We start from the raw sequence: 24,503 nt of genomic DNA, 5'->3' as shown, positions 1-24,503 counted from the left end.
ATTTAAGTTCAGTTATGTTTTTAATTATGAATTGTCTTTCTTCACATTCTCACTATTGTATTTTTTCTTTCTCCTTTCCACCTCTCTCTTTAATAAGAAAGGCAGGAATGAAAGAAGAAATCTAATCAACATTAGTAAGCTATAATTGAAGTGGGCCGTTCCTACACCTATCTACCTTCTTCCTTAACCAAGCCCACTGTGATATCTGATTCTCATACTTTTTCTGTCCTTATGTTGATCAATCCCTGAAGTTTGTTTTACTTATGGTTATTACCTACCTAAGTCTAATCTTTCTCTTAAACTTCTCACCCCTTTCCTGGTTTTCCTGCTGTGTTACAATGTGCATGTTCAACTCTTTTATATGGTTCCAATAAGGATATTAGACACCTGTTCTCCCTACACCTTTCTCCATATGTGTATACTCTTCTCAAACACTCCATTCACATAAAATAATAAGTTCCTACTCTTTTGTTATTTCTTTTCCAAGGTATTCATTTTCTCTTTCTTTTCTATCCTCTCTTAAAATAACAAATCAGAACAAAAACATGTCAAAATCATGTTTTTTTGTCTTATTAATTCCTTCTTTGACCTTAAAAACATCAGAATTCCTTAGTAACTAGTTCGAGACTCCAATCAAATTATTTAGCCATTCTCAGCCTTTGTTTCCTCACCTATAAATGTATTATCATATATAAATTATCATAAGATGAGATAACATGTAAAGTTTTATGCAGATTTTAAACACTGTATAAATGTTACCTCTTAATGATGATAATGAGAATGTTCTAGGCAGTGAGTATTCTTCCAAATTGAAGGAAATCACAATACTGTACTCAATGAGTATCCTGCCAATTTATCTTATGTGATTTCAGTTAAGCACTTGAGACAAATTAATCCTTTTATACTGTCTTAATAAAAAAAAATAATTATAATTTAATCTTGATATAAAAACTCCTATATGCCAGGTATTATGCTAAGTGCTTTACAATTATCATCTTATTTGATTCTCAGAAGACTTGGGAAGGAAGTTATTATAATGCTCACTTTAACAGATAAAGAAACGGAGGCAATCAAGGGTTTAATAGACTTGCTCAAGGTCTATCAAGTAGGAAATGCTTGAGGTATGAAATGAACTTGTGTTTTCCTGACTCTAGGTATAGCAATCTACCTGATTTTATCTGGTTTCACTAGTGTATATGCCATCCCACTCAATTTTTCTGTCTTAAATATTCTTGCAAAGTGAATAAAATATTTAACTGTTAAAAAAAAACCACACACACAAAAAAAAACCCCATCAGAATTCTTAAGAATACTTCTTTCTCTTTTCTCAGCCTTAGTTAGACTATAAGTATTTCATTATCGTTTATCCTTCTCCAATTGCTCAAATGTATTTACTTTTCTAAGTTTCTCTTGACTCCTTTGGTTGCAATTCAAAATTTCTACTTATCTCTGTCTTTTCATCAGGAATGCTTAAAAGTTTATTTTACTACAATTCCATTTTTATTTTCATTTCTATATTTTTATATTGTTTTGTAGGGTAAGTTTTCTTTATTATGTCTTTTTTGTTTGTTTTTTGGAAATTATTATTTTAAAATTTCCTTTTCCTTAGCATAATTGCAGCATAATCTTATGTGATTCTGATTGTGGATTCTTGACACTTTAATTTTTTCTTTATAACTACTCAAAGCATTTTTTCTTTGTTTTGGAAGCTCTGGATTTTAACTGAATTTCCTCAATGTTTTCAGTTTGAGGTTTCTTACAAAAAGTGATTGTATTTTTTCTATTTTTACTTTGTCCTTTGGTTAATAATAGGTCTGGGGAATATTATTTTATGATATATTTAAATACGGTGTTCAAGTTTTTTTTTTTTTTTTAATTGTGGTTTTTAGGAAATTTGGTGATTATTATCTCTCCTTGACTTAGTAAAAAATAAGGTTAATTTTTTTTAGAAAAAAAGAGTAGATATATTTTGTTCTTTTCTTAATCTTTTTATGTTGTTCTTATACTTTTTGTTGTTTCATATTGCCATTGAGTTTTCTTTATTCTATTCAATTTTTTCAGGGAGTCCACTATTTGGGTAGGGTTTTTATTTTATCTCCTAAGCTATTTTCTTTTTATTTTTTTTCCCTCAAGAATTCTACTATCACTTTTTATCTCTTACCTTATTTCCTCCATCCATCTTTATTAAAGTCCCTGTGGCCAAGTCATTTTGTTTTTTTCTGAGCATCAGCCTGTATTTGTTTTGGGATTACTTGTTTTTTCTCAGTTTACATCTTGGGCTTCTCTTAACCCATAGTATTTCTTCATTGTGTTGGTACTTTCTTCTGTTTAGTATTATTTTCAGTCTCAGTCCTTGCATTGGAATTTTGTGATTTTTCCAATGCTGATGGGGGGGGGGGGGGGGGAAGTGGGGAAAGGGAAGAAAGAGGATTGGTTTTAGGCTCACCTTCTACCTCAATCTCTGGCTTCTGTTTTAATTGCCTCTTAGCGATTAATGTGAGAACTATGGGCTTTGTCTTTGATTGGCATCTGTATTCTTCTTAAAGGAGTCCCAAATCAGAAATGGTTCTTCCCTTCTTTGGTTTCAGGCTTCCTGTACACCTCCCACAATCTCCAACACTACTACCCTTATGTATGCTCAGATGATGAATTTCTCTATTTCCCATGTGACTCCCAGTTCATATGACTCCCAGTGTTCTGAAGAGTTTGTCTAAACCCTGTCTCTTTACACTGTGACCCGTAGAGGTTGGTTATTTCCTTGATTCTCTCTGATAGTCTGGGGTTAGTATTTGGTATCATTATTTAGATTCCCTATTTGGAGCACTGTCTTACTTAAAGTTTATTTGCAAAAGCTTGTACAGGCTTTCCTGGTGCATGTTTTCTACCCAACTTCTTGGGGTCCTTTTCTGAGAGTTTTGTTTTTCTTTGTTTTGTTTTTACTGGAGAGAAGAGCCTTTTTTAGTTATCTTAAGCATTAGTATTTCTGGTGTAATTTAAAAATATCTGCTGCAGTTTGTGGGAGATCTGGTCTTCTCATCATCTCAATTAAAAGTCTAAAAACTATTTTTCACTCTTACTGTGACTGCCATTGCCTCCACTACTTTCACCCCTGCACCAGTTAATATTCTTAATTTCAATCCTTTGGTGAACTAGTTCATCTTGCTTCTATTCTCTACTTTTAAGCCTTTAAACCCTTGTCTGATCACTCCATACCTTGCCAAATTCCATCCTGGATTACTTCTGCTATCTGCCTCAACTTCCAATCATAAGTTTCTGAACATGGAGGAAAACCATGCTGCTTGGGACAACTACAAATTTATGCAATTTAATCTCAACTGGGTCTCCCTCTACAGTAAAGCAATCCTACTCCTCTCTATCCAATGCTCTATCTTTCTCTACAAAGCAACTACTCCAAGTGATTTTCTTTTCCTTAAATTTAAAAAACAAATTATTTTGACTTTGCATCAGTTTCATTTCTGAATATATTGCTACCCCCTTTCTTGTTTTGTAACAAAGAGTAAAAAAAAAAAAAAAAACCAAAAACAGGCAAGGGGAATCAAATGTATCAACAAAGCAGACACAATATTTCACATACATTTTATCTCCCTCAGAATTTTCTTAGTTCTTCATTACAGCCAATCTGATCATTATAATTACAGAATACTCAGTTTTGGTGGAATTTTTGTTTTTCTTTTTTATATTACTGTAATCATTACTCATTATTAATTTATTATATCATTCATCATTTCTTATGTCACAATAATATTCCTTTACCTTCAGATATCACACTTTGGTTAAAAATGAAATGAGGAGCTGGGAGGTTCATGGGTACAGAACACAGGAATATATTTTCAGATTTTTTTTCAATGTATTTATTGGTTTTATGGATTGCTTTTTTCCTCTTCTACCACTTTTTTCCTTTGAGAAAAAGTTTGTATTATTTTTTTAATTAATCAAAAATTAAAAACCAATCTCTTCTTCCTCTGATCACTCCCTTTCCCATCTTGAAATGTGGGTATTATAACTTGATGCAACTACTCTCTCTCCTCCCTCTAGGTATCATGACCCAGCCCTTCTGACATAACTATTTTTCCCACCAGTAATACTAATCATCCAAACTCTCTTACTCCCAGTCCTACAACATAAGAAAATGTTTACATTAATAAAAGGCATGCAAGAACCATATTTCCCAGAACCTTATGAACTAGAAACAGACAGGAGAGGGGGAAAAAGGAAAAAAAGAGCAACAGGAGGAAGAAGAAACCTAATCCTGGAACAAATGAAGCATCTTCTAAACTATAAACAGTCCCCTAATCCAGTGAACAAGCAGAGAAGTTACTTGGCCTCTCTAAGACCTTAGATTGAGCCTAGTAAGACTGCCAAGGGAAACCAGAAGAAACTATTGATGTTAATTTCACCTAAAAAACTCCAAACCTACCAGGTATGTACTGGTAAATGTTTAACAATTGGTCCTGGGAGAGGAGGGGAGAAGGATGGCAAAATGTATGCAGACACACTTTAAAATTTAATCTGCATTATTAATATTTCCCCATTGCTTCCTTAATTCTAGAAAAAAACAATAAATCAAGCCTTGATTTATAGTTTGCCAATTTTTAAGGTGTAAATTTTCAGGGAAAATTTATCAATTGGCTCTAGCATTACCTCCCAAATCCCACTCACACTATAAGAACTTCTTTATTGCTGGGGAGGTTATTCCTCAAACTAGAATCTTGAGTCTCATATATTTATCTTTTTTTTCCATAATAAAAAATGTTTTTGTTCAAAATGCTAACCTTAACCCTGAGCCTTGGCTACTATCAAGTGAACTGAACTGAATATCTTAGAAAGGAACTAATTTAATTAAAAAAACAAACAAACAAACAAAAAAAAACAACACAGAGGTCTACACACACACACACACACACACACACACAGAGAGAGAGAGAGAGAGAGAGAGAGAGACAGAGACAGAGACAGAGAGAGACAGAGAGAGCCTTAATTTCTGATGTTCCTAAATTTATCTGAAGGGGGACAGTTGTTGATGAATCTCCAAAATGGAATTTATTCAATATGTTCAGTTAGTGCTAAGTCTATACAATATTTATCAAATGCCAGCTTTTGTCAAACAATTATGCTATATTTGCCATTAAGGCTATCTTCCTCAGCATTTCTTACTGGAACCTTGGAGAATTTGCTTTTGAACTCTCCAATCCTTGAGCTTTTGCTTTACCTTACCTAAATCTTTATCTCCGTGCCATAGCCTGAATGGAGGGAGCCAAGTCCCTTCTAACCCCACTTCTATGATGAAAAAAAAACAAAACTCAGCATCATGAACACATCTATGTTTTAAGGTATAATGAAAAAATATTATAAAAGGGCACACAAATGAAGAAATTTTGGTATTCCAGCAATGCATTCTGTGAAGTACGTATTCCACATCCAACTCATCCAGATGAGGTAGATCTCCAGAGATTAGTTACTATATCTTCTCAGGGTTCTCGGATAGCTTGAAGGATTGGAGTGCTGTGGGGTGCATCTATGAAAAACTGAAAAATGCTTATGAACTAATTAAGAATCATTTTAGTCAGCCTTAAGTAGCTTCTAAGGAGTATTTGTTAAGATGGTACAGTAGCAAGTGATAACAAAAAATTTCCCTTGGCTATGACACACTTTCACTATAGCACAGAGTCAAGGGAAAATGTTCTTGAGCTCAGAGAGTACATGTGGAAAAGGAGAAATATAGTCTCTTCCAGGCAGCTGGAAGTCCTTTTTCCCATATTTTGGAATGCTCAAAAAGTTCCCTAGTCATGATATAGCTTCCTTGCTGGACCTCTTATAGGGCTGTAAATCTATGTCCAGTCTGTCTTTGGCTGCCAATGGAAACATTGCCCTTGGATCAATTAGATCCAAGTTGGTTCTAGGAAACAGATAGGCAGTCCTGAATTCTCTAGACTCTGAAGTTCACAACGTCCTCCAGAGTCACACACATCTAGTGTGTATCTAAGGCAGGATTTTCTGTCAGATTTGTCTTACTTATGTCTTCCTGACTCCAAGTCTAAAGTTCCATCCACTGAGCCACCTAGTTGCCTCCCTTCCCGGGGTTTTTCTCCCACATTACATTCATTTTTCAAATGTATCAATAGGTTTGGGCTGACTTTTTTCCCCCCTCTCACACATACCTATACAGGCAGGATTAATCTGATGGTCAGTCAGGATAGGGGAGGGGAATAAGGATGGGAAAGTGTTGAAGAAGCATGGGTGAGGGGCAAGCAGACCTCAATCTACCTGCCACTCCCTCTCCTGATTTTGGGGAATGATAAAATCAAACTTCCAACAGCCACCCCACACTCAATAGACTTACAGAGGAGGAACTGAAACAAACAGAATTATGTGACTTGCTACATCTATATCTATATCTATATCTATATCTATCTATCTATATATATGTAATATGCATCTCAAATTAAACACATCCAAAACATAACTATTTTTTTCCATCAACCTACCCATGTTCTGAACTCTCATATTACTATCAAAGGCAACACTATCATTCCAGGAACCCAGATACAAATCCTAAGTGTTTCACTCAAATCTACTCTCAACTCATTTGACATACAATTTCTTAACAAATTTCCCAAATATGCTCCTTTAATCACATAGCTACTACCTTAGTTCAGGTTTTTCATCACCTCTTACCTATTTATTTTCCTCTCTACTTCAAGCTTTTATATAGTAAACAAAGTGATTTTCCTAAAATTTAGATCTGATCTTGTCACCCCATACTCAATAAACTCCAATGACCTTTTATTACTAATCCTAAAATTAACTATAAACACTCTGTGTGGCATTTAAAGCTCTTTACAATCTGGCCGAATCTTACCTTTGCAGTCTTCTTATACCTTAATTCTCTGGGGGCACTCCATCCTGGCCTATTTGCCATTCCTCACACAACACTCCATCTCTCTCTCTCATATGCCTGGAATGCACTCATTCCTCTTGTTTGTTTCAAGTATCAGCTCAAGACCTTTCCAATTCCCTCACTGCTGGAAACTGGGCAAGCTGCCTTCCCTTCCAAAGTTACTTTGTATCTGATCTGCTTTTTATATATGCTAGACATATACCCATATGTGTTTTGCAGATGGCAAGATGAAGTGTTTCCCCTGTTAAATGTAAACTCCTCTGAGGCAGGAACTATTTTACTTTTGTCTCTATTTCTAGGTTCCTTCAACATTCTGGTCACCCTTCTTTAGAGATGATCCAGTTTTGTCTGGCTTAATGTAAATGCTTAATAAATGTTTGTTGAACTGATATGGCATTAAGCAAGGATTATATATAGTACTCCACTAAATTCTTTGAGCTGGACCTAGGGGGCTAAGTTACTGCACCTATTCCCTATATCAGTAGGGAGCCTTTCTCAGCTTTGGTTCTATGCATATAGTCTAGATCAGGTACCATCCAAGCAGTGCCTGCTCCCAACCCCAGTGAGAAAAATTAGTTTCATGAAGATCCTATTCTCAGTGATATATGGCAACTATCACCAAGAGGCTGGGATAGGAGAAGGGCATCAGCCCTTCCCCCATCCTTCTAGCAAGAGGTTCCTCATATGCTCCTCAGGAGGAAGAGAAGTGAGTCCAAGGGCAGAGTAATTCTCTTTTTAAAGGTCTACTGAATCATTGGCTCTTCCTACTCAGTGGCCAATGAAGGGATTGCTTCTTTGTCTCAAAGGGAGAGCCCTGCAGCACTGAGCCCTGTCATTCCCAAAGTACCCAACTTCTAAGCCAGCGTAAGGAAGGGCAGTTTTCCCAGGCCCTATTTTGCCCTAGTTACATTGCCATTTGGCAGATGAGGAAACTGAGGCTCTGAGAGGCTGTAATTGGCTCTTTTTCATCAAGGTCTCTTGGATCAAATTCTGAAGTCTTTCAATGGTACCACACTGCCTATGAACATTCTCCCCCTGGGTACTATTTATGTAGTCTAAATGTGAATTAATTGTTTTGGCCACCTCATCACACAGCTGACTCATATTGCACATGGTGTCCATTAAAACCCCTAGGTCTTTAGGAGGCTGAGAGGGAGGATTCTGTAGTAATCATCCAATGTACAAAATGATGAGGCCTTGGCCCTAGGGTATGGCTATGGCTAACAAGAGGAAGAATTGTGCATGGGAGAGGAGGATACCCTCTCTGCAATGTTCTTAGGGTTATGATCCTATACTAGGCCCAAATTTCTTCTTTCTTTTAGACAAATTAAGTTTCTGGCTCCAACATAGGCATCCCGATGAATTATAGCCCATAGACCTTTCTTTTGAGCCTCAGTTTCCCTTTAGGAGTTTTATAGACTACAGAGAATGGTGTAGCTTCCTAATCCTGAGAAGAATTGGGAAGACATTTCCTGCTTTCAAGTTTAAGGCCCCCAACACATGGGAGGGGCCAATGTTGCTTCACAGTGGCTGACACACCCTATCCCAGAGGTGGTGGCATTTCAGACTTAACCAGGGACCCAGCCAATGGCCAACAGAAAATAGCAGGGAGGTCCTTAGCTTCTGATCCTTGACTCTGACCTCTACTTCCAGTTTGGAGAGGGGGTTAGGAATTTCTGTGATCAGGCTATCCCTGCCCTAGATTTATTAGGAAGGGAGGACTAAAGGCAGCTGCATTCCGACTCACAGATGGGAACATTTCTGCAATTCACTGTAATGCACTGGGAGACACTGGGCACATTGCTGAAGTTTGACTCATAGGGACAGGGAGGGTGGAGGGGGAACTGGAATTGGAGGGGGAGGAATGAGAAGAGAGGAAGGAGAAAGTAGGAGGAAAGGAAATCCCTTGGGAAATTCCTTTTAAAAAAACACTCAAAACTTTCAAAATAAACATTGTTGTGACCCTCTTTTCTTTTTATAGGATCAGGCAATTCCCTTTTATCCCCCCTAGCAAAGATAGGAAGATTGGAAGGGGGTGGGGATAAATTGGTAGGCAGTGATTCAAATCAGATCTTGAAACTTTTCTCTGCAAAAGTTATGTGTGTAACAGGAATTCCAAGCGTGGGACTCTGCCCGTAAATTAATTACCGTGTTTCTGTGCTTTAATGTATATGTCTAGATGTGTATCCATGTATCTTTTTTTTTTTTTCTCTGCAGGTGTATATTTCTGCTTACTGAATCATGGGTGTGTATATCATATATGTGAATATGAGTCTGGGCGTTTATGCATGCATTTGAGTGTCTCTATTATCAGGGATTGCGTGTATATGTGTGTGACTATGCTCCTGCGTGCATCTGTGTGGGTTTGGCTGCTGTATTTGTGTCATCTGGGCATCTGATTTTTGTGCATCCCCTTTGTCAGCTGTCTTTGGGTGCCGTGCCTTCTCGGCTTTGTAAGGCTTGTCAGTTTCTGCTGTGTGTGTCTCTGCTCGGCTGTACTATGTATGTCTGTTTCGAGCCTCAGTGTGGCGCCTGTATCTGGGTAGTGTGTGGACCAGTGCAGCTCTGGGTTGTGCTCGGCTGGGCTGAGCTGGGCTGCACTGGGCTGGGCGGGCTGTGCGCACCCTCCTCCCTTCTTTTCTCCTCCCCTCCTCTCCCCTCCCCCTTGGCCCGCTCTCAGACTCAGATAAAGCATTTCCTTCCATTGTCATCCTACCCGGACGGCCCCGCAGCCAGAACCCTCCCCCTCTCGGCCCCCTCCCTTCCTCTCCAGGTCTAGCTGATTTTCTGCAGCCTCTGGTGCCTCCGGCGATGTGAGGCCGGCGCCTCCGACCCTTAGCGCCAGCCCAGATTCCCACCATGAGCCCCCCGCTCTGAGGGCCCCGGTCCCTGGATGCACAGACCCGGTGCTGGTGAGTACATCGCCGGGCCCGGCCCTGCCCCGGCCTCAGGTCTCCGCCTCCTCCTCCCCTGCCCTGCGTTGGCACGGTCCCGGCCTCCCACCGCACCCCGAGCCCGCAGGGCCTCCAATGCAGCTGGACGCAAAGCTGGTGCTGAGTTTTCTTCCCTCTCCTCCACGGTTGGGGCCCTTGGATTGTCTGGGCCCCACGGGGGACTAGCTCCAGATAGGGCCGGTTCCTGGGCCGTGGGGCTCCCACATTGGCCCGCTCCTGGGGTAGCAGCATATCAGGGGAGGGAGGCCCGCGGGCTGCCTTCCCTGTGCTCTGTTGCCCGGAGTCTACATGCCCCACTCCTGAGCCTGGGGAGGGAATGCCAAGCCAGTCCACTAGGCTGTTGCTGGGGGGAGGAAGGGGAGGGAGGAGGGAAAGAGGGGAAGAAGGGACCGGGCTATGCACCAGTGCTGGCCATTTGTCTTGTGGTGCCTTCCTAAGTAAGACATCACCTCTCCCCAGGCCCTGGGGACCAAGTCACACCTCTCCTGCCGTGTGGGGTACTACCATAGACTTTTAGAGGACCTCTAAAAGCATCTAGTTGAACTCTTCTTTTATAGAGGAAGAAATCAAAAACCAGAAGAATTAGGGCCCAAGAGAGCTTTCTTGAGATCATTACATCTCTCTAACCCCTGCCCCCCAATATTCATTAATGTTTATAGAGACCCGTGTCTGAAAGTGAAAAGTGGAGGCACCGCCTGGCAGGTTCCAGGGCAAAGCAAGTGGAGAATAACAATTTGCATTTGGGGGATGGGAGAATTGCCGAGTGGGGGAGATTGAGTCTGCACTAGAAGACTAGAGTCTCTGGTACTGGGGCCATAGACAGCTGCATTTCCTTCTAGAACACAAGTGTTTTCAATGGGGGAAGGCTTCTTCGAAGAGAAAGGAAGAAGTTCCTCAGGCCAAACTCAGCTGGGCAACTTATGGTTTTGTTTTGTTTTGCTTTTTGCTTTGAGTCCCATTCAGCATATGATCCCCTGTACAAAATTCATGCCCTCCACCCTTTTTTTGTTGTCCATCTTTCTAATTTCCGTGGGGCCCCTATGCTTTTCTCCTCTCCACTGAGAAACTGCCTATTCCAATCCACCTATCCTATGGTCTGCCTAAAACTTTATGATGCTGTGCCTTTCCTTTTAATTTATATGATAGGAAAATGAGGCATTGAGTCTGGGACCTAGATCTTCTGGGAATTCAGCTTCTTTAGAAAGTTATCTTCAAGCTTTAAATCTGCACCTTTCTTGTAATCTCCCACAAGGCTCCCAATAGCAAGAGCTCCATTATGGTTTAGGATTTCCTTGAAGGATTCTCTTTCCTTACCACTTAATCTTAGTAACTTCTCTTCTCAGCCCTGAAGCTATAATGTCCTTGGCCCTTTCTTGAAATTTTGCTTTCCTGGTCTTTCAGCTTGTCTCCTTATTCTGTCTGCTATTTTATTATGTAAAACAAGTTACCACCATCCTCTTCACAGCTGCTCTAGCAAATGGGGACTAGAATATTGCCTACTTGTGACTTAGGAAGGCACATAACAGAATTGGGCTAATTGAATGTGGCCCAATGAGGCTACAATAGAAATTCAGGGATTCTGGGTTAAAAAGGGATTCTCTCACTGCCTTTTAGCTACAGATGAGGGCTGTTTCACTGTCAGAGTTGTCTCATGATGTTGTATCCAAGATGTTATATCCTCAATATAGTATTTTACTGACTTTATGTCTAAGATTATCTGTGAATGTAAACAAATTCATTATTTATTGGGTTGTGTGCTTATTTCTTCAGAGTTGAATTTGTAACACAATATAACATTTTTGTCACTCAGTAAGCATTTATTAAGTATCTACTACATGTAAGGCCTTGTGCTTAAATGCAAAGGAAAAAAGGATCAATCTCTGATCTTGAGCTTTGAATTTTTGTGTTTCCTTTGTGTGTGTTTAAATATGTATATAGGTGTGTTCATGTGTGTGTGGAGGTGGAAAGGATCACGTAGGAGAAATGGTACCATGTCTTGTACATAATAGACATTTGCAAAATGTTGTTGTTGTTTATGGCAACCAAGCCTTGAATGGGGATGCTCAGCTTGGTCAGAAAGACCTTTTCTCCCCCCAAATTCTGCTTTCTTAACCTTCCTAAGTGACTATTCCTTAACCTTGATCCTTAATTTTCCTATCAATAAAACAGAGAGAAAAAAAGTCTTATTGCTTTTGGTGCAGATTTGGTGCAGATGAGGCTAGAATTAGCCTTTCTAATCTCAACTTTAGTGTCCAGTCTTGTGCCATTATAGGCATTCTTTAACTCTATTTTGTTCCTAACTTGGACCTTCAGAGAATCGAGGGCTGGGAAATTCAAACTCTTTCTCACTGCCATCCCATGAAGTGGGAAACATGTGCTAGTGGAGTAAAAGTTGGAAGGAGTAAGGATCTTCATGGTAAGGCCACATTGAAGATCCAGGAGCATTCCTAGAGACATTCTTTGGAAGAGGCACTTGCAACTCTAATCTAAAAGAATTGGAAGGGAAACTAGCTCAAAGTCAACTTGTCTTCTCACAATAACAGACTTTTGACAATAACAGATTTTTGAGCTAGAAAATGTACCTTAGAGATCATTTAGTGGTTAAACCTTCTCCACTTGACAGATGATGAAATTGAAGGTAACTAATCTTAATGGTAGCAGAACTAAAAGTTCCTGAATCCTGGGGCAGGTACCCGTGTCCTGCACCATGCTGCTTAGGTTACAGCCTTCTTATTCCTAACTCAGTCCTTCTTTATCCATATTTTCATCTCTTTCCTGGCTTCCTGAACAGCCTGCCCTGTGCCCTTTCTGCTTACCCACTCTAAAATCGATGGCCTCGGGCATATTCTGGGCTCGAGATTGGAGAGGGGGCCATATAGTAGGATAGTCCTGGAGCAGAAGATAAAGTTAGACCTTTGGTGGGAGATCTGCCCAGTCTTCAAGGCCCCTTTGACTGGGTGTGTATGTTGAATCTGTTCACTAGATGGGGCACTTCCTCTGGGACAGGAAGTTTAGATTTCCTTTGAGGGGGGGATAAGGGGTGGGGGGCTTTATATTGGGGACATTTCTACCATTGTTGTGTGGATTTAAAGAGGTAGAAGGGGTGGGGATATTGGCCTTTGTAATATGTCCATCCTCCATCCTCCTCCCCCAGGAAGCAGGCCGAGGGAGGGCATCAGTGGGAAGGCTGATGCTAAAGGGAGGAGGGAGGAGGGAGAAGGGGAGCCCAAGGCTGGAAGGGCCAACACAGCAGGAAGCTGGGTCAGCAGGTGATTTAGCCGGGTATTGTGCTTCCTTGTAATATTTTCCTTTGTTTCTGTGGTAATTTTCCCAAAGGGATTCAGGGGTCTAGGCCATTGGGAAATGCCCCTAGGCAGCTCATTCCTTAGAGTAACAAATATTGGAGCAAAAAACTTTACATCACATCAAATCCTAACCTTTTTGATCCTTCAGTCATACATATGATATTGGGAGAGGTTGGAGAGTATGCCCACAAGTTTAGTGGAGTTTGGAAGGAAGGGAAAGCAATGGTTAAGTAGCCCCTCCCATCCTCAGGCTATTCTGTTTCTTTGTTTTTTCAGGAGTAAAACTGAAGGAGTCTAGGTCATATAAAATAGGAATTTAGATCTCCAAGGAAATAGGGGCAACTCTTCCCAGTAAAGAAATAGCTAGGAGGGAATCTAGGCTGAGTCCCTATTTCCTCCATTTTCTTCTGCTTCTCCTTGCCTCCTCCTCATTTCGATTGTTAAGCTGACATAAGAATAATTTTGTCAAAGGTACTGAATGCACCACCCGGGTCTTCAACTCTAAGCCCAGTTTCCTTGCTGAGTTCCTCTGTCAACTAACTCCAAAATGTAATATAGTAAGAGATGGACAGATATGTTTCTCTGACTAGAGCAAATGGGGTGGAGGGAGCATCACTAGAATGAAATGATTCAGATCTTGGACTAGTGTCAAGTAGCGGAATAAATTCTGACTATCTGTAGATAAGGCAATATGTTATTTGTGTCAATATGTTTATATAAAAACATATATAGGTACAAGTAAATGTTGGTTGGTATATGGAAGTGTGCTGAGATGGTATATGTGGAAGATGCATGTCCTTGTGTGTTTGTGTTAGTTATATGATATTGTAGGATATGTTGGGGTATAAAGTATGGTCTCTGAAGGATTTGTACATATGTAGACTGTGTGAGGGGGCAAGTGTGTACCTATTTGTAGAATATGTATATCCATATAAGAATATGTTATCATAGACTTAAGATTTTAAATCTGGAAAAGACCTTAGAGATCATAATCAATCCATGCCATTTTTCTCACAAATGAGAAAGCCTAGGCCTAAAGAGATTAAGTGATGTGCCCAGGCTTATACATGTAGTTAGTGGCAGGGCTGAGAAGAGAATAATATTACCTTTAATAAATAAGATTAATTGACATGGATATGGGGTTAAGGGAGAGGGAGTAACATTTATAAAGTACCAGCTATGTGCCAGGCATTGTGCTAAGTGCATATCTCATTTGATCCTCATAACAACCCTGGAATGTAGATGCTATTATTATCATTATCCCCTTTTTGCAGTTGAGGAAACTGAGGCAAAGAGACTGAAGGACTTGCTCAGCATTGCACGAAATGCTAAAAGATCAGATCTAAAGTCATTTCTTCTTGACTCCAAGCCCAGCTCCATGTCCATATCCACCTTACCACCAACATACCTTTAAGGTTTATATGTGAGGAAGTTAGTGCAATTACTCCAAGTACTCCATTTTATAGTTTAGAAGAATGATGAAATGACTTGACAAACATTACTCAGTTAACAGTAGAGCCTAAATTAGATACCCTTTTCACTAAAGAACCCAGCATCATCTGTTTCTTGGACAGGGGTTACACTGTACCTCTGTATGTGCATATACACCTGACATAATGATGATGCTCATATTAGGTTCTCTGGACAATGCTCTACAGCTGCCATCATTTCCTTCCTCTGATATGTTTCCTCTTTTGGACCCATGTTGCTTTTTAATTCATCCCTCTCCAGGGGAAACCTGGAGCTTTTTTTGGTTGATAGATCAGATGCTTTTGATCATAAATCAAACCATTTTTCCTGAACTCAGAGCTACTGTACCTAGTATTTTCTCTTTGGGATACTTTGAAATATCCACCTTCCCACCTCCTTCCCAGCCCATTTTATGCTCTAGCTATATCTGGCTAATGGGATGAGCTGGCATTGGGCATTTGTGAAGTAGTGGTATTCGTTATTAAATCCTGAGAAATTGATGGAGAGATGAGGGGCCATGTCCCAGAATATAAAATAAGCTGCCTTTTCAAAGATATCATGAGCCAGGCTGTAGGGTGAGGCTAAGGGACTGATTTAGTCTAAGTTTAGGAAGGAATAGAAGAATTAAAGAGGAAATTTGGGGAGACAGGATTGGGGCCAAAGAGGAAGAGGTACAGACCAAGTGAAAGGAAGAGACATACTAGATAAGGCTTGGCTCTCATGATTCATTTAGGTTATCTATTCTTCATGAGTCTCTCTTCCCTAGTACCATATATTCAGGGTCCTTTAGATTAATTGAATGGTGGTAATGGGGTTACATTCCTATATGGAGTCTCCTGCCCAGTAACCTTGCCTCTTTTTTGCCTACTACTACCTCTTTCTCTTCCTTTCTATCAACCCACATAGAGCTTCAGTAAGCCATGTTCCTCTCTCTTAGGCCCAGCCTTGCTATTTCTGCTTCCTCTGCAGTGTTTCTGGAATACTTTAAAGTCTCTACCCTCACCTTGTACAGGAAATATGGCCTAAAAGGGAAATAACTAGAGGAAAGGGACAGGAACAGGGAGAGGCACCATAGCTATTGAGAAAATTGAACCAAAGAGAATTTCAAAGTCAGAAAGAGGCCAAAACTAGTACAGGACCAGAAACAAGCTTTAGAACCAGAGAAGGGTTAGAGTCAGGAAGAAGAAACATAGTCTGGAAGATAGACAAGACCAAACTAGTCAAGAGATTCCAGGCTAAAGGGAAAAGAGGATAGCTGGTAGCCAGAGCTAGGCCTCCGTTATAGATTGTTCCTGTTTTCTTTTTGGAGAATGGCTGAGGCATTGGTTCCTAAATTGTGTGAGGCTTCCATGGTCAGGGGATTAAGTCCAATTAAGGCTTTCATAAGTTAAATGAAAAACTGTTGCTACTTAGGCCCTCACTTCTATCCCCATGCAGGCAAGTTATCTTGTACTATAATTGTCTTTAGGATTAGATTGGAGTTAGCTCTCTGTTACCAACTTTCAACATTCACATCCTCTCATCCATTCTGTCTTCTGACTTCCCTGCCCCTTGACTTAAGGAAGCAACCCTAGTCTTTGTGTCATTCATTCCCATACTAGATTGGCTGGAAGAATGTGTTCCTACTCTCAGACCTCCTATACAACCCCCACAGAGCACAATTGCCTGCTTATCTCCTATGCGCCTGATCTTTGGGGGTCTGTACTTTCCCAGTGAGATCAGCCCTATGTTTCTTGGCAGATTATAGGGCAAGGAGGCTAGGGTGATAATAAAGGGCCTAGATATACTTTGGGTTTCACTGGCTTGCCCTGACTTCTTATATGCTTCCATTTTCTATTATCCTATTCCCTGGAGTGGGTATGAGAGACCCTGCAAGGAACAACAGTTGTTGACTGTCAGAAAGATTAAATATCCAGAAACCTTTCTATAAGGAGTCTATAGTTTGGTGCAGCTCTATTCCCCAGTCTTAGTTGTTAGGTAACTTGGCCTCTGGGAATCTTTCTTTGTTTCTTCCTGAAATTCCAAGAAGCCAGATTCTTATCCTTACAGTAGATATTCTGCTCTGTCAGGACCCCAAATAATTCCTAGGATACCAGGATTTTGTCGAGTTGGGCTGGGGGCTACTGTTTCGGAAAGAGTCTGGGGTGGGGGAATTCGGGAGTACAATTACAGTGTTGTTGTTTTGCTAAGAGTCTCCAGTCCCTTAAGCCTAGGCCCCATTAACCCTACATCAGCTACCTAGAGTGTCTCGGATTTGGAAATGTGTTCTCAGAATGACAGGGCTGGTAGCACTGGGGGTGGGGGAAAGAACCCCGGACAAGGGGGAGCCTAAGAATTAAAAATAGAACGGTTTCAGTTAGCAAATGTGAGGCTGGCAGCATAGAGGTGGGGGTGGAGATTAAGTGCTGTTTGCCCCAGCTTTGTGTTTCCCCTGAGACCTGGGTGTGAGTCACTGGAGATACTGACAAGTAGCCTTGTTACCCCTATACCCTATCACCCCAGAGATGGATGCCTAAGCCCCTTCTGGTCCTTGAAGAAAGGGAATTTATATTCCAGGAATTACTTGTTTGAATCTCAAAGTTGGTAGGACCTATGAAGAAGGGGTGATTGAAGGAGGATATGGAATCTCCTTTTCAGATATTTGAGGTTGTAAAGGGGCTTAGGATCCTTGTCTGGTTTCTAATATTAACTCTTTACCTGTGTTTACCTATCAGTATTGCCTAGGAGAGAGGTTGCCCTACCTAGACTTGGAGGGAAATGTTGGATGACCATGGGAGGTTCTTGGTTTTTGTCAATTAAGAGATGCAATTGTTGCTGGGGGGGGGGGGGGGGGAACGGGACAACTCAGAACAGATTATCCTTGGAAGGGAACAATTGGATTGAAGATATTGTAGAGTAGAAGTAGGATGTGCTGAGTAGGGACAGGATTGTTGGAGATAAGAGATTAACAATTTCACTCAGTTTTTCTACATAGGGAGAACTAGACCAAATTCTCCAGGTCAGGTTCCTCCACCTATGAGGGACTTGGCAAAGCAGGTATGTCAGCAGCCAGAATTTTGTCGTGGATCTAAAATTTTCTCTCACCCCAATCCTCCAACCTTTCCTAATGAAGCAGATCTTCCAAGTCAGCCAGGGGTCAATCACCTGGATCTGGGAATCAGATTGGCTGCTGTCTCATCCAGTAATGGAATAACCTCTGTTGGCCCCTACTTGGAGCACTATCTCTGTAAGCACTTAGGGAACGCTATCCTTAGCATACCCGAAGAGAGACCCTTCCAGCTGAAACATCCTATGAACATGGGACAAAAAAAGAAATGAGAAAGCCACTGATGTCAGTCTCTAGTATTTCTAGCACAGAGGCCTAGTAAGTTGTATAAAACATTTCTCGGTTCATGAATTAATGAGTCAGAAGACCTTTATTAGGTGCCTAATGTGTGTCTAGCACTCTGCTGAGTATATAGATATGTAATTGTAGCTCTAGGGAATACAGTTCCAAGTAATTCTGATTAATTAAAGAACCCTGAGACTATGATGGGAAGAAAAGGAAAATTCTGTAGCAGAAGCCCTAAATAGCAAGAATTGCTGTTAGACAGCAAGAAGGTGGAAGGTGTTTTAAAGGTTTGTGAGACGGTGAAACAAAAATGAGAGCATGACCAACCCAGATGACAGCTGATTTGCCTTTTTTTTTTTTTTTTTTTAATTTGGTTTTCTGAGTGGAGGGAGACAATAGCAACAACCAGGCTTGTAGAAATGCTATCTCTTGCCCTAAGAATATTGGCCAGCCATCATCTACTCCTAGGAGAAAGCGAAACTAGTTAGTAATCCTGTCTAGTCACCCATAAGGTGAGCAAAAACAACTCCCTACAATGTATCTCTATAAGTATTCCCACTATATCGTTCAGGAAACAGCAGAGATAATATGGAGGATACTACTGGTCCAGCCTTTGCTAGTCTCTTAGAATAACAGGCAGAGGAATAAAAAAAATCAGGCTATAGTTTGAGATGGAGTACTTTGGCATCTACTAGAAACAAAGAGCCATATTAATTCATACAAATATTATATTAATGTGACATCAGTGTGAGTGCCAGCATTCATTGTTTTTTGCTATTTGTGGATTTATGAATATTTGTGACACTACTGGCACAATGGCTGGGAGCCTTCCCAGAGAGGTTGCTTGGCCTAAGATGTATAACCCTCTACTTCCAGGTACCAGGATGAAGCAAGATTCCTACAGTGACAAATGCCTATTCCCTACAGCATGAGTTGGGGTTAAAAAAAAAAAATTAAAAATGAGTTGGGGTAAGAGGTGCAGTCAGCATGAGCAAGACTGAAGGCATGTGGTTGGAAAATAACTGAAGTTGGTTGAGTTGTGTTACTAGCCCAGGTTACCTTTTTGAGGGTCATAGATTTAGAGCTTGGTGGAAGCTTAGAGGTCAACAGTACAATTCCCACATTTGATAGATAAAGAATTAAGGCTTAGAGAGATAGAGTCACTTCTCCAAGTTTAAACAGAGAGTAAAATATGGCAAAGCTGGTATATGAATCTCATTTCCAAATCCAGCACTCTTTCCATTGTATGGATATCTTTGCAGCATCTCTTGCCTAGAGTTTACTTCAAGGTACATCTGTTTTAGGACTTGAGACAAGGAGTGGGGAGGCATCTTTCCTAAAGAGTTCTAGAAACATGTTGATTCTTAGGCACAAATCTGGGAGGTTGGAAGATTTTGTTCTAAGCAATTTCAGTGTCATACTAGGGTGGGGGAGTCAGTGGACAGTGGATACTGAGCTAGGAATTAGTACTGAAGGAACTAAGATTAGGCTAGAGAGTAAAAAGATTAGGCAGGTTATGCTATCAACAGGCACCATCAAGGCAAGATGGAGAATCAAGGTCTAAATGAAAATGGCCAGAATCCAGATAGACAAACCCATACCAAGAAGACTTAAATACCAGAGTCCAGAACAACGCAGGTAATTCAAAACTGAGCCTAAAAATCAAGAAACAGATCTGTAGGAACTGGAAAATCAAAACAAAGCCAGTAATATACAAAGAGCTTCAATAATATACAATGCTTATATACTAGTATGCCATATACTATTGTGTATATAGGACTTCCTTGGCCCACAGAATTAGGAAATAACATGGTGTAGTGTACTGGTTCTAAAAGAACTACAGGATCCTGGGGGGTCCCTGAAGCCCTTTCAGAGTCTACAAATTCAAAATTAGCTTTTATTTCTGACATGATAAATATCCATAAATATAACCCACAAAACTCTTTGGATAGATCTTTAATAATTTTTAATAGTATAAAGATATTGAGTACATAAATTGGAGAACTTCTGGTGTAGTGGAAGGAATACCAAAGTCAGAGGGAGTAATCTGTGTCCCAATTAATCCCTCCTCTACTTCTCAAGTAGAATCTCCTAGAACTATTTAGAAAAACAGCTTCAAGGAGTAGGGGTGCTCACAATCTCATGAGGAAGGTGAAAAAATAAAACAAGGAATAACTTAGGTTCTTTGTAATAACGAAAAACTTCTTGCCAATTAGAACTGTCCAAAAATAGACTGGGATGTGTTCCTAGTGGGTTCCCCCCAACTCCCATGGGTCTTTACTACATAGCTTTTGAGGTCCCTTCTGGGGATTATGAGACTCTAAGCAAATCACACCTCCTTGATTTTTCACATCAATAAGATCCCAAAAATGCCAGACAGTTTGACTACCTTTCTATTTTAAATCTTAGCCCATTCCCCAAGGCTCTTTTAAGGCCTATTAGGAGAGATGAGAGGATGTTCCTTGATATAAGAAAGGAATAATAATTTTTAAAAAAATAGCTTTAAACAGAATTTTTTTTAATGAGTTTTGTTTTATTTTGTTTTTGTATCACACTTGTAGGTAGGATCTTTGGGACAAAGAGCATAAATAGTTGAGTGACTTTTCTTGAGTATTTCCAAAGTGTTTGGGCCAACTTATAGTAAGCTCTATCATTAGAGTATCAGCGCACTTTGTCTTCTGACACCCCCTCCAACACTGAATATTTCTATTTTTTGTTATCTTTGCCAGTTTGTTTGATGTGAAGGGAAACCTCAGAGTTGTTTTAATTTGCTTATCTTTAGTGATTTGGAGCAGCCTTTCATATGGCTGCTGATAGTTTGCAAATATTCTTTGAAAATGGCTTGTTCATTTCCTTTTGACCAGGGACAGGTTTTGACACTCATGCACCCAAAACTTGATTAAAATAATAAATATGTTGGGTAAACATCTCAGCAAACTTCCCAGCCCCCACCTATAAATGGGCGGGTGGGGGAGAATGCAAACTGTCCCTGAAGATCTTTCTGTCATGATAAGAACTCTCTGGATATCTTAGAGAAAAGAAATCTTAGGAATAATTCTCAGAAGGTTATAGACTCCAAAGCTTTTGTGGAAAAAGTCCAGATTAAAGGAAGTAACATTGTGTTTTCTAACCTTTGTTTCAGCCCCCATTTCAATTTTCAACTCAATGAGGAAAAATCTATGGCTGAAGGATTGGGAGGAAGTGAGGAATTTAAAATCTGGCCTCAAACTCTTGAGGTAGCCTGTTTCCTCAAATGTAAAATGGCGATAATAATAGTGCCTTCAAAGGACTCTGTTTTTCATATCCTTGATTTCCCCGACCTTAGCCTTTACAGCATCCTGATTTTCCCTGGAGTTTAATGACTCGGACTTGGCAGCTTCACTGTCCCTGGCATATGCAGACTGGGCAGCTCCCAGCACTTGTTGCCAGTAGGATTGATCTGTGTTCCTGATCCCTTCCTCTCCCCTCCACCACATTCATGACCTGCTAGGGGCCCCTCTCCTAAACTACACAGTATTTAACTACTTTGTATTTATTCTCTATATTTAAAATATGTTTTTATCTCTCCTGCTAGAATTTAAGTTTTTTGATAGTAAGTTTCTTTATATTTGTACCCCTCCATCCCCCAGACATATAGGCTTGCACATAGTAGGCATTTAATAAATGCTTATTGACTCATAAATACTTGTTTAATTGATTTCAAAAGGCAAGGAGCCAGGGAAGCCTTTCTCCCACCCCCATGGAGCTTTCCCTCCCACTGTCATGGTTACAGCCACTTCCTGTTTGACTCACCCTAAGCAGGAGCAAAAAGAAGGGGTTGGGCAGGCTCCCAGGCGACACTGCTGGCCTCGTGGGGCTGTTTACAACGGCAGCCTGTGGGATTCCCAGAAAGAGGCTCCAAACCGGACATCCTGAGGTAGCAAAATACCCAGGTGTCACAGGCTAAAAATAACTCTATTGCGGCTGCCTCAAAGGTGGCTGATGCACAGGGGAGTAGAGTACAACAACCTACAATGGAAGAAAGCTACTACTGTACCTGCCAACCAGTTTCCCAGCCTGCTGTGTTTCTAACACTTTTGTCTCAGCCTGGCTCAACCTGACCCTTCTCCTGAGCAGGAATGTGCTCCCACTCTTTTGCCATGGGTTCAATTAGCACCATTCCCTTCTACTCCCAACTTCTAAAGATGCTTCACTTCTGCTGATAGGTAAAGCTGTCCCTGTAGTGGGGCAGCAAGATGGCACAGTGTATAGAGCACCAGCCTTGAAGACAGGAGGACTTGAGTTCAAATTTGGCCTCAGACACTTAATACTCCTAGCTATGTGACCCTGGGCAAGTCATTTAACTCCAATTGTCTCAGGGGGAAAAAAAAAAAAAAGGTGTCCCTGTGGTGTGTGATATCCCACCTGGCCCCTATTCTACCCCACTGTCAGAGGAGCTGACTCATTGATGACCAATACAACTGCCTATATAATAAGTATGAAACAATCAGGAGGCATAGATAAACCAGTGGAATTAGGTTCTAACTTGAGGTTCCATCAGCTACCCAAGGATTAGTACAGCAGAACCAGGTTAGACATAGGGAAATATCGCTAATAGCCCCCTCCCCACTATTGATATTGCTCCTCTCCCTCTATTTCCCACTGCTTCATTGTCCCATGACACTATCAGAGCTTACTTGCTTTGTTCAGCAGAAAATTAGGGCCTTTCCTCTATTTATTATCACTGATTTATCCTGTCTATATCTTATTGTCACCTCCATTAGACTATGAACTCCTTCAGAGCAAGAATCATCTTTTATCTTTTATCTTTTTTTTTTTTTTTATCCTTAGTGTTTAGCAAGTGCCTGGCACATATCGGTACATAATAAATGCTTATTGATTGATCTGTTGATCATCATTTCTTCTTAATTGTTCAAATTTATTCCTACATTTTGTCCTTTTTTAAAGTTGTTTTTCAGCTATATCTAACTCTTTGAAAAACCATCTAGGGTTTCTTGAGATTTATTGGAATAGTTTACTATTTCCTTTTCCAGCTCATTTCACAGATAAGGAAACTGAGACAAACAAGGTTAATTGGCTTGTGCAGGGTCACACAGCTAGGAAGTATCTGTGGCCAATTTTGAAGTCAAGGAGAGGAATCTTCCAGACTGCAGGCCTGGCAATCTATCTATTGTCACCTAACTAACTTGCTGCAGATATGCTTCAGTTCATCTCATAAATTTATATTTATTAAGTGCCTAGTATATATATCAGACTAAGAATGAAAAATATGAAAAAATTATCCTTATGAACAAAAATATCCTGTTTGCCTTTAAATCACGTAACTATTCTGAGCTTTATTTGACTCCTCTGTAATTAAGCAGTTAGATGAGTGAGATCTGTCCTCTTTTAGCACTAAATCCTAAGATCCTATTCCCCATCTTCACTCTCCTCTCAATCTTCAACCATGTATTTGTCCACATCTGGTGATTTGTGCAAATGGAAATGATGGTGGAAGGAGCAACCAGTCCGCAAGCATTTAGATAGAACTCACTAGGTACTAAGGATTCAAATGTACAAGTAAGACAGTCCCTCCCACCAAGGAGCTTGCATTCTAGGGGAACATAACATGTTCTCAAAGAAATATAGGATATATGCAAAAATAAATACATAGTGAAGGGATTATGAACACTAACAACTGGGAAAATCTGGAAAAGGATCTCTTTAAGAAGGTAACACTGTAGTTGAAAGTTAAAAGGAGCTAGGAGGGGGCAGCTAGGTGGCGCACTGGATAGAGCATCAGCCCTGAACCCAAGAGGACCCAAGTTTAAATCTGGTCTCAGACACTTAACACTTCCTAGCTGTGTGACCCTAGGCAAGTCACTTAACCCCAGCCTCAAAAAAAAAAAAAAAAAGGAGCTAGGAGTTCTCCAAGGAAGAGATGAAGAAAGGAGAGATTCTAGATGGAGGGGACCACCTTGCCAACACACAAATGCAGGAAATATAATTCACAAGGAAAACAGTTTGATTGGAATGTAGTGCGTATAAAAAAAAAAAGTGAGTGGTTCTTTTAGGAGATGGATGATGAGGTCTAGCTCTGCATTAGAGTCATTGTGTGCAGAGAGAAGCTGTAGGGAGATCAGGAGTGAAAAAGGGGAGCAGATGAGCACAGAATGTGGAGAATGGTAAAGAGAAATGGGAACAGAGCTAGGGAGAAGAATGGAACGGGTAGGGATCAGGGGTAGGTGGAGAGTTGAACAAAGATAAAATAGAGGTAATGAAGAGAAAATATAGTAAGAGGGATGAAATAGAAATTTTCCATCCAGAGATGCAAAGAAATTGAGCCAGAGAGAATGATTCAGATGGTAGAAGAAGTAGGCAAATAGCTATTAATGGTGACAAGGTTTTATGTGATAATAATAATAGCTCTTTTGAGTTTAGAAGATTGTATAGCAAGAAGTAAAAATCTTAGGCCCAAATATTAACAAACTTTCCCCATGAAAGACAAAGCCTTCTAGAGATTATTATCCATTTCTGCCAGATTC

At 40.3% G+C, this 24,503-nt stretch overlaps 1 protein-coding gene across 7 annotated transcripts in view; it reads left to right on the top strand.

Annotated features, from left to right (window-relative positions):
• Positions 1-8,512: 8,512 nt before the first annotated feature.
• HDAC7 (histone deacetylase 7) overlaps positions 8,513-24,503 on the top strand; it is a 50,086-nt gene continuing 34,095 nt past the window's right edge. For 2 of the 7 annotated variants that reach the window (XM_074270697.1, XM_074270699.1), the window contains exon 1: positions 9,546-9,831. In XM_074270697.1, the coding sequence (XP_074126798.1) occupies positions 9,813-9,831 (19 nt within the window). In that variant the 5' untranslated portion in view covers positions 9,546-9,812. Of the gene's footprint in view, positions 8,715-9,136; positions 9,165-9,545; positions 9,832-24,503 lie in introns of those variants that run through there. The other 5 variants (XM_074270698.1, XM_074270701.1, XM_074270695.1 and 2 more) reach the window with 4 other exon arrangements.

Source organism: Sminthopsis crassicaudata, chromosome 5 (assembly GCF_048593235.1).
Source record: "Sminthopsis crassicaudata isolate SCR6 chromosome 5, ASM4859323v1, whole genome shotgun sequence".
Lineage (NCBI taxonomy): Eukaryota > Metazoa > Chordata > Mammalia > Dasyuromorphia > Dasyuridae > Sminthopsis > Sminthopsis crassicaudata.
Note: the sequence above shows the minus strand (reverse complement) of the source record. Positions and strands in the feature narration are given on the sequence as shown.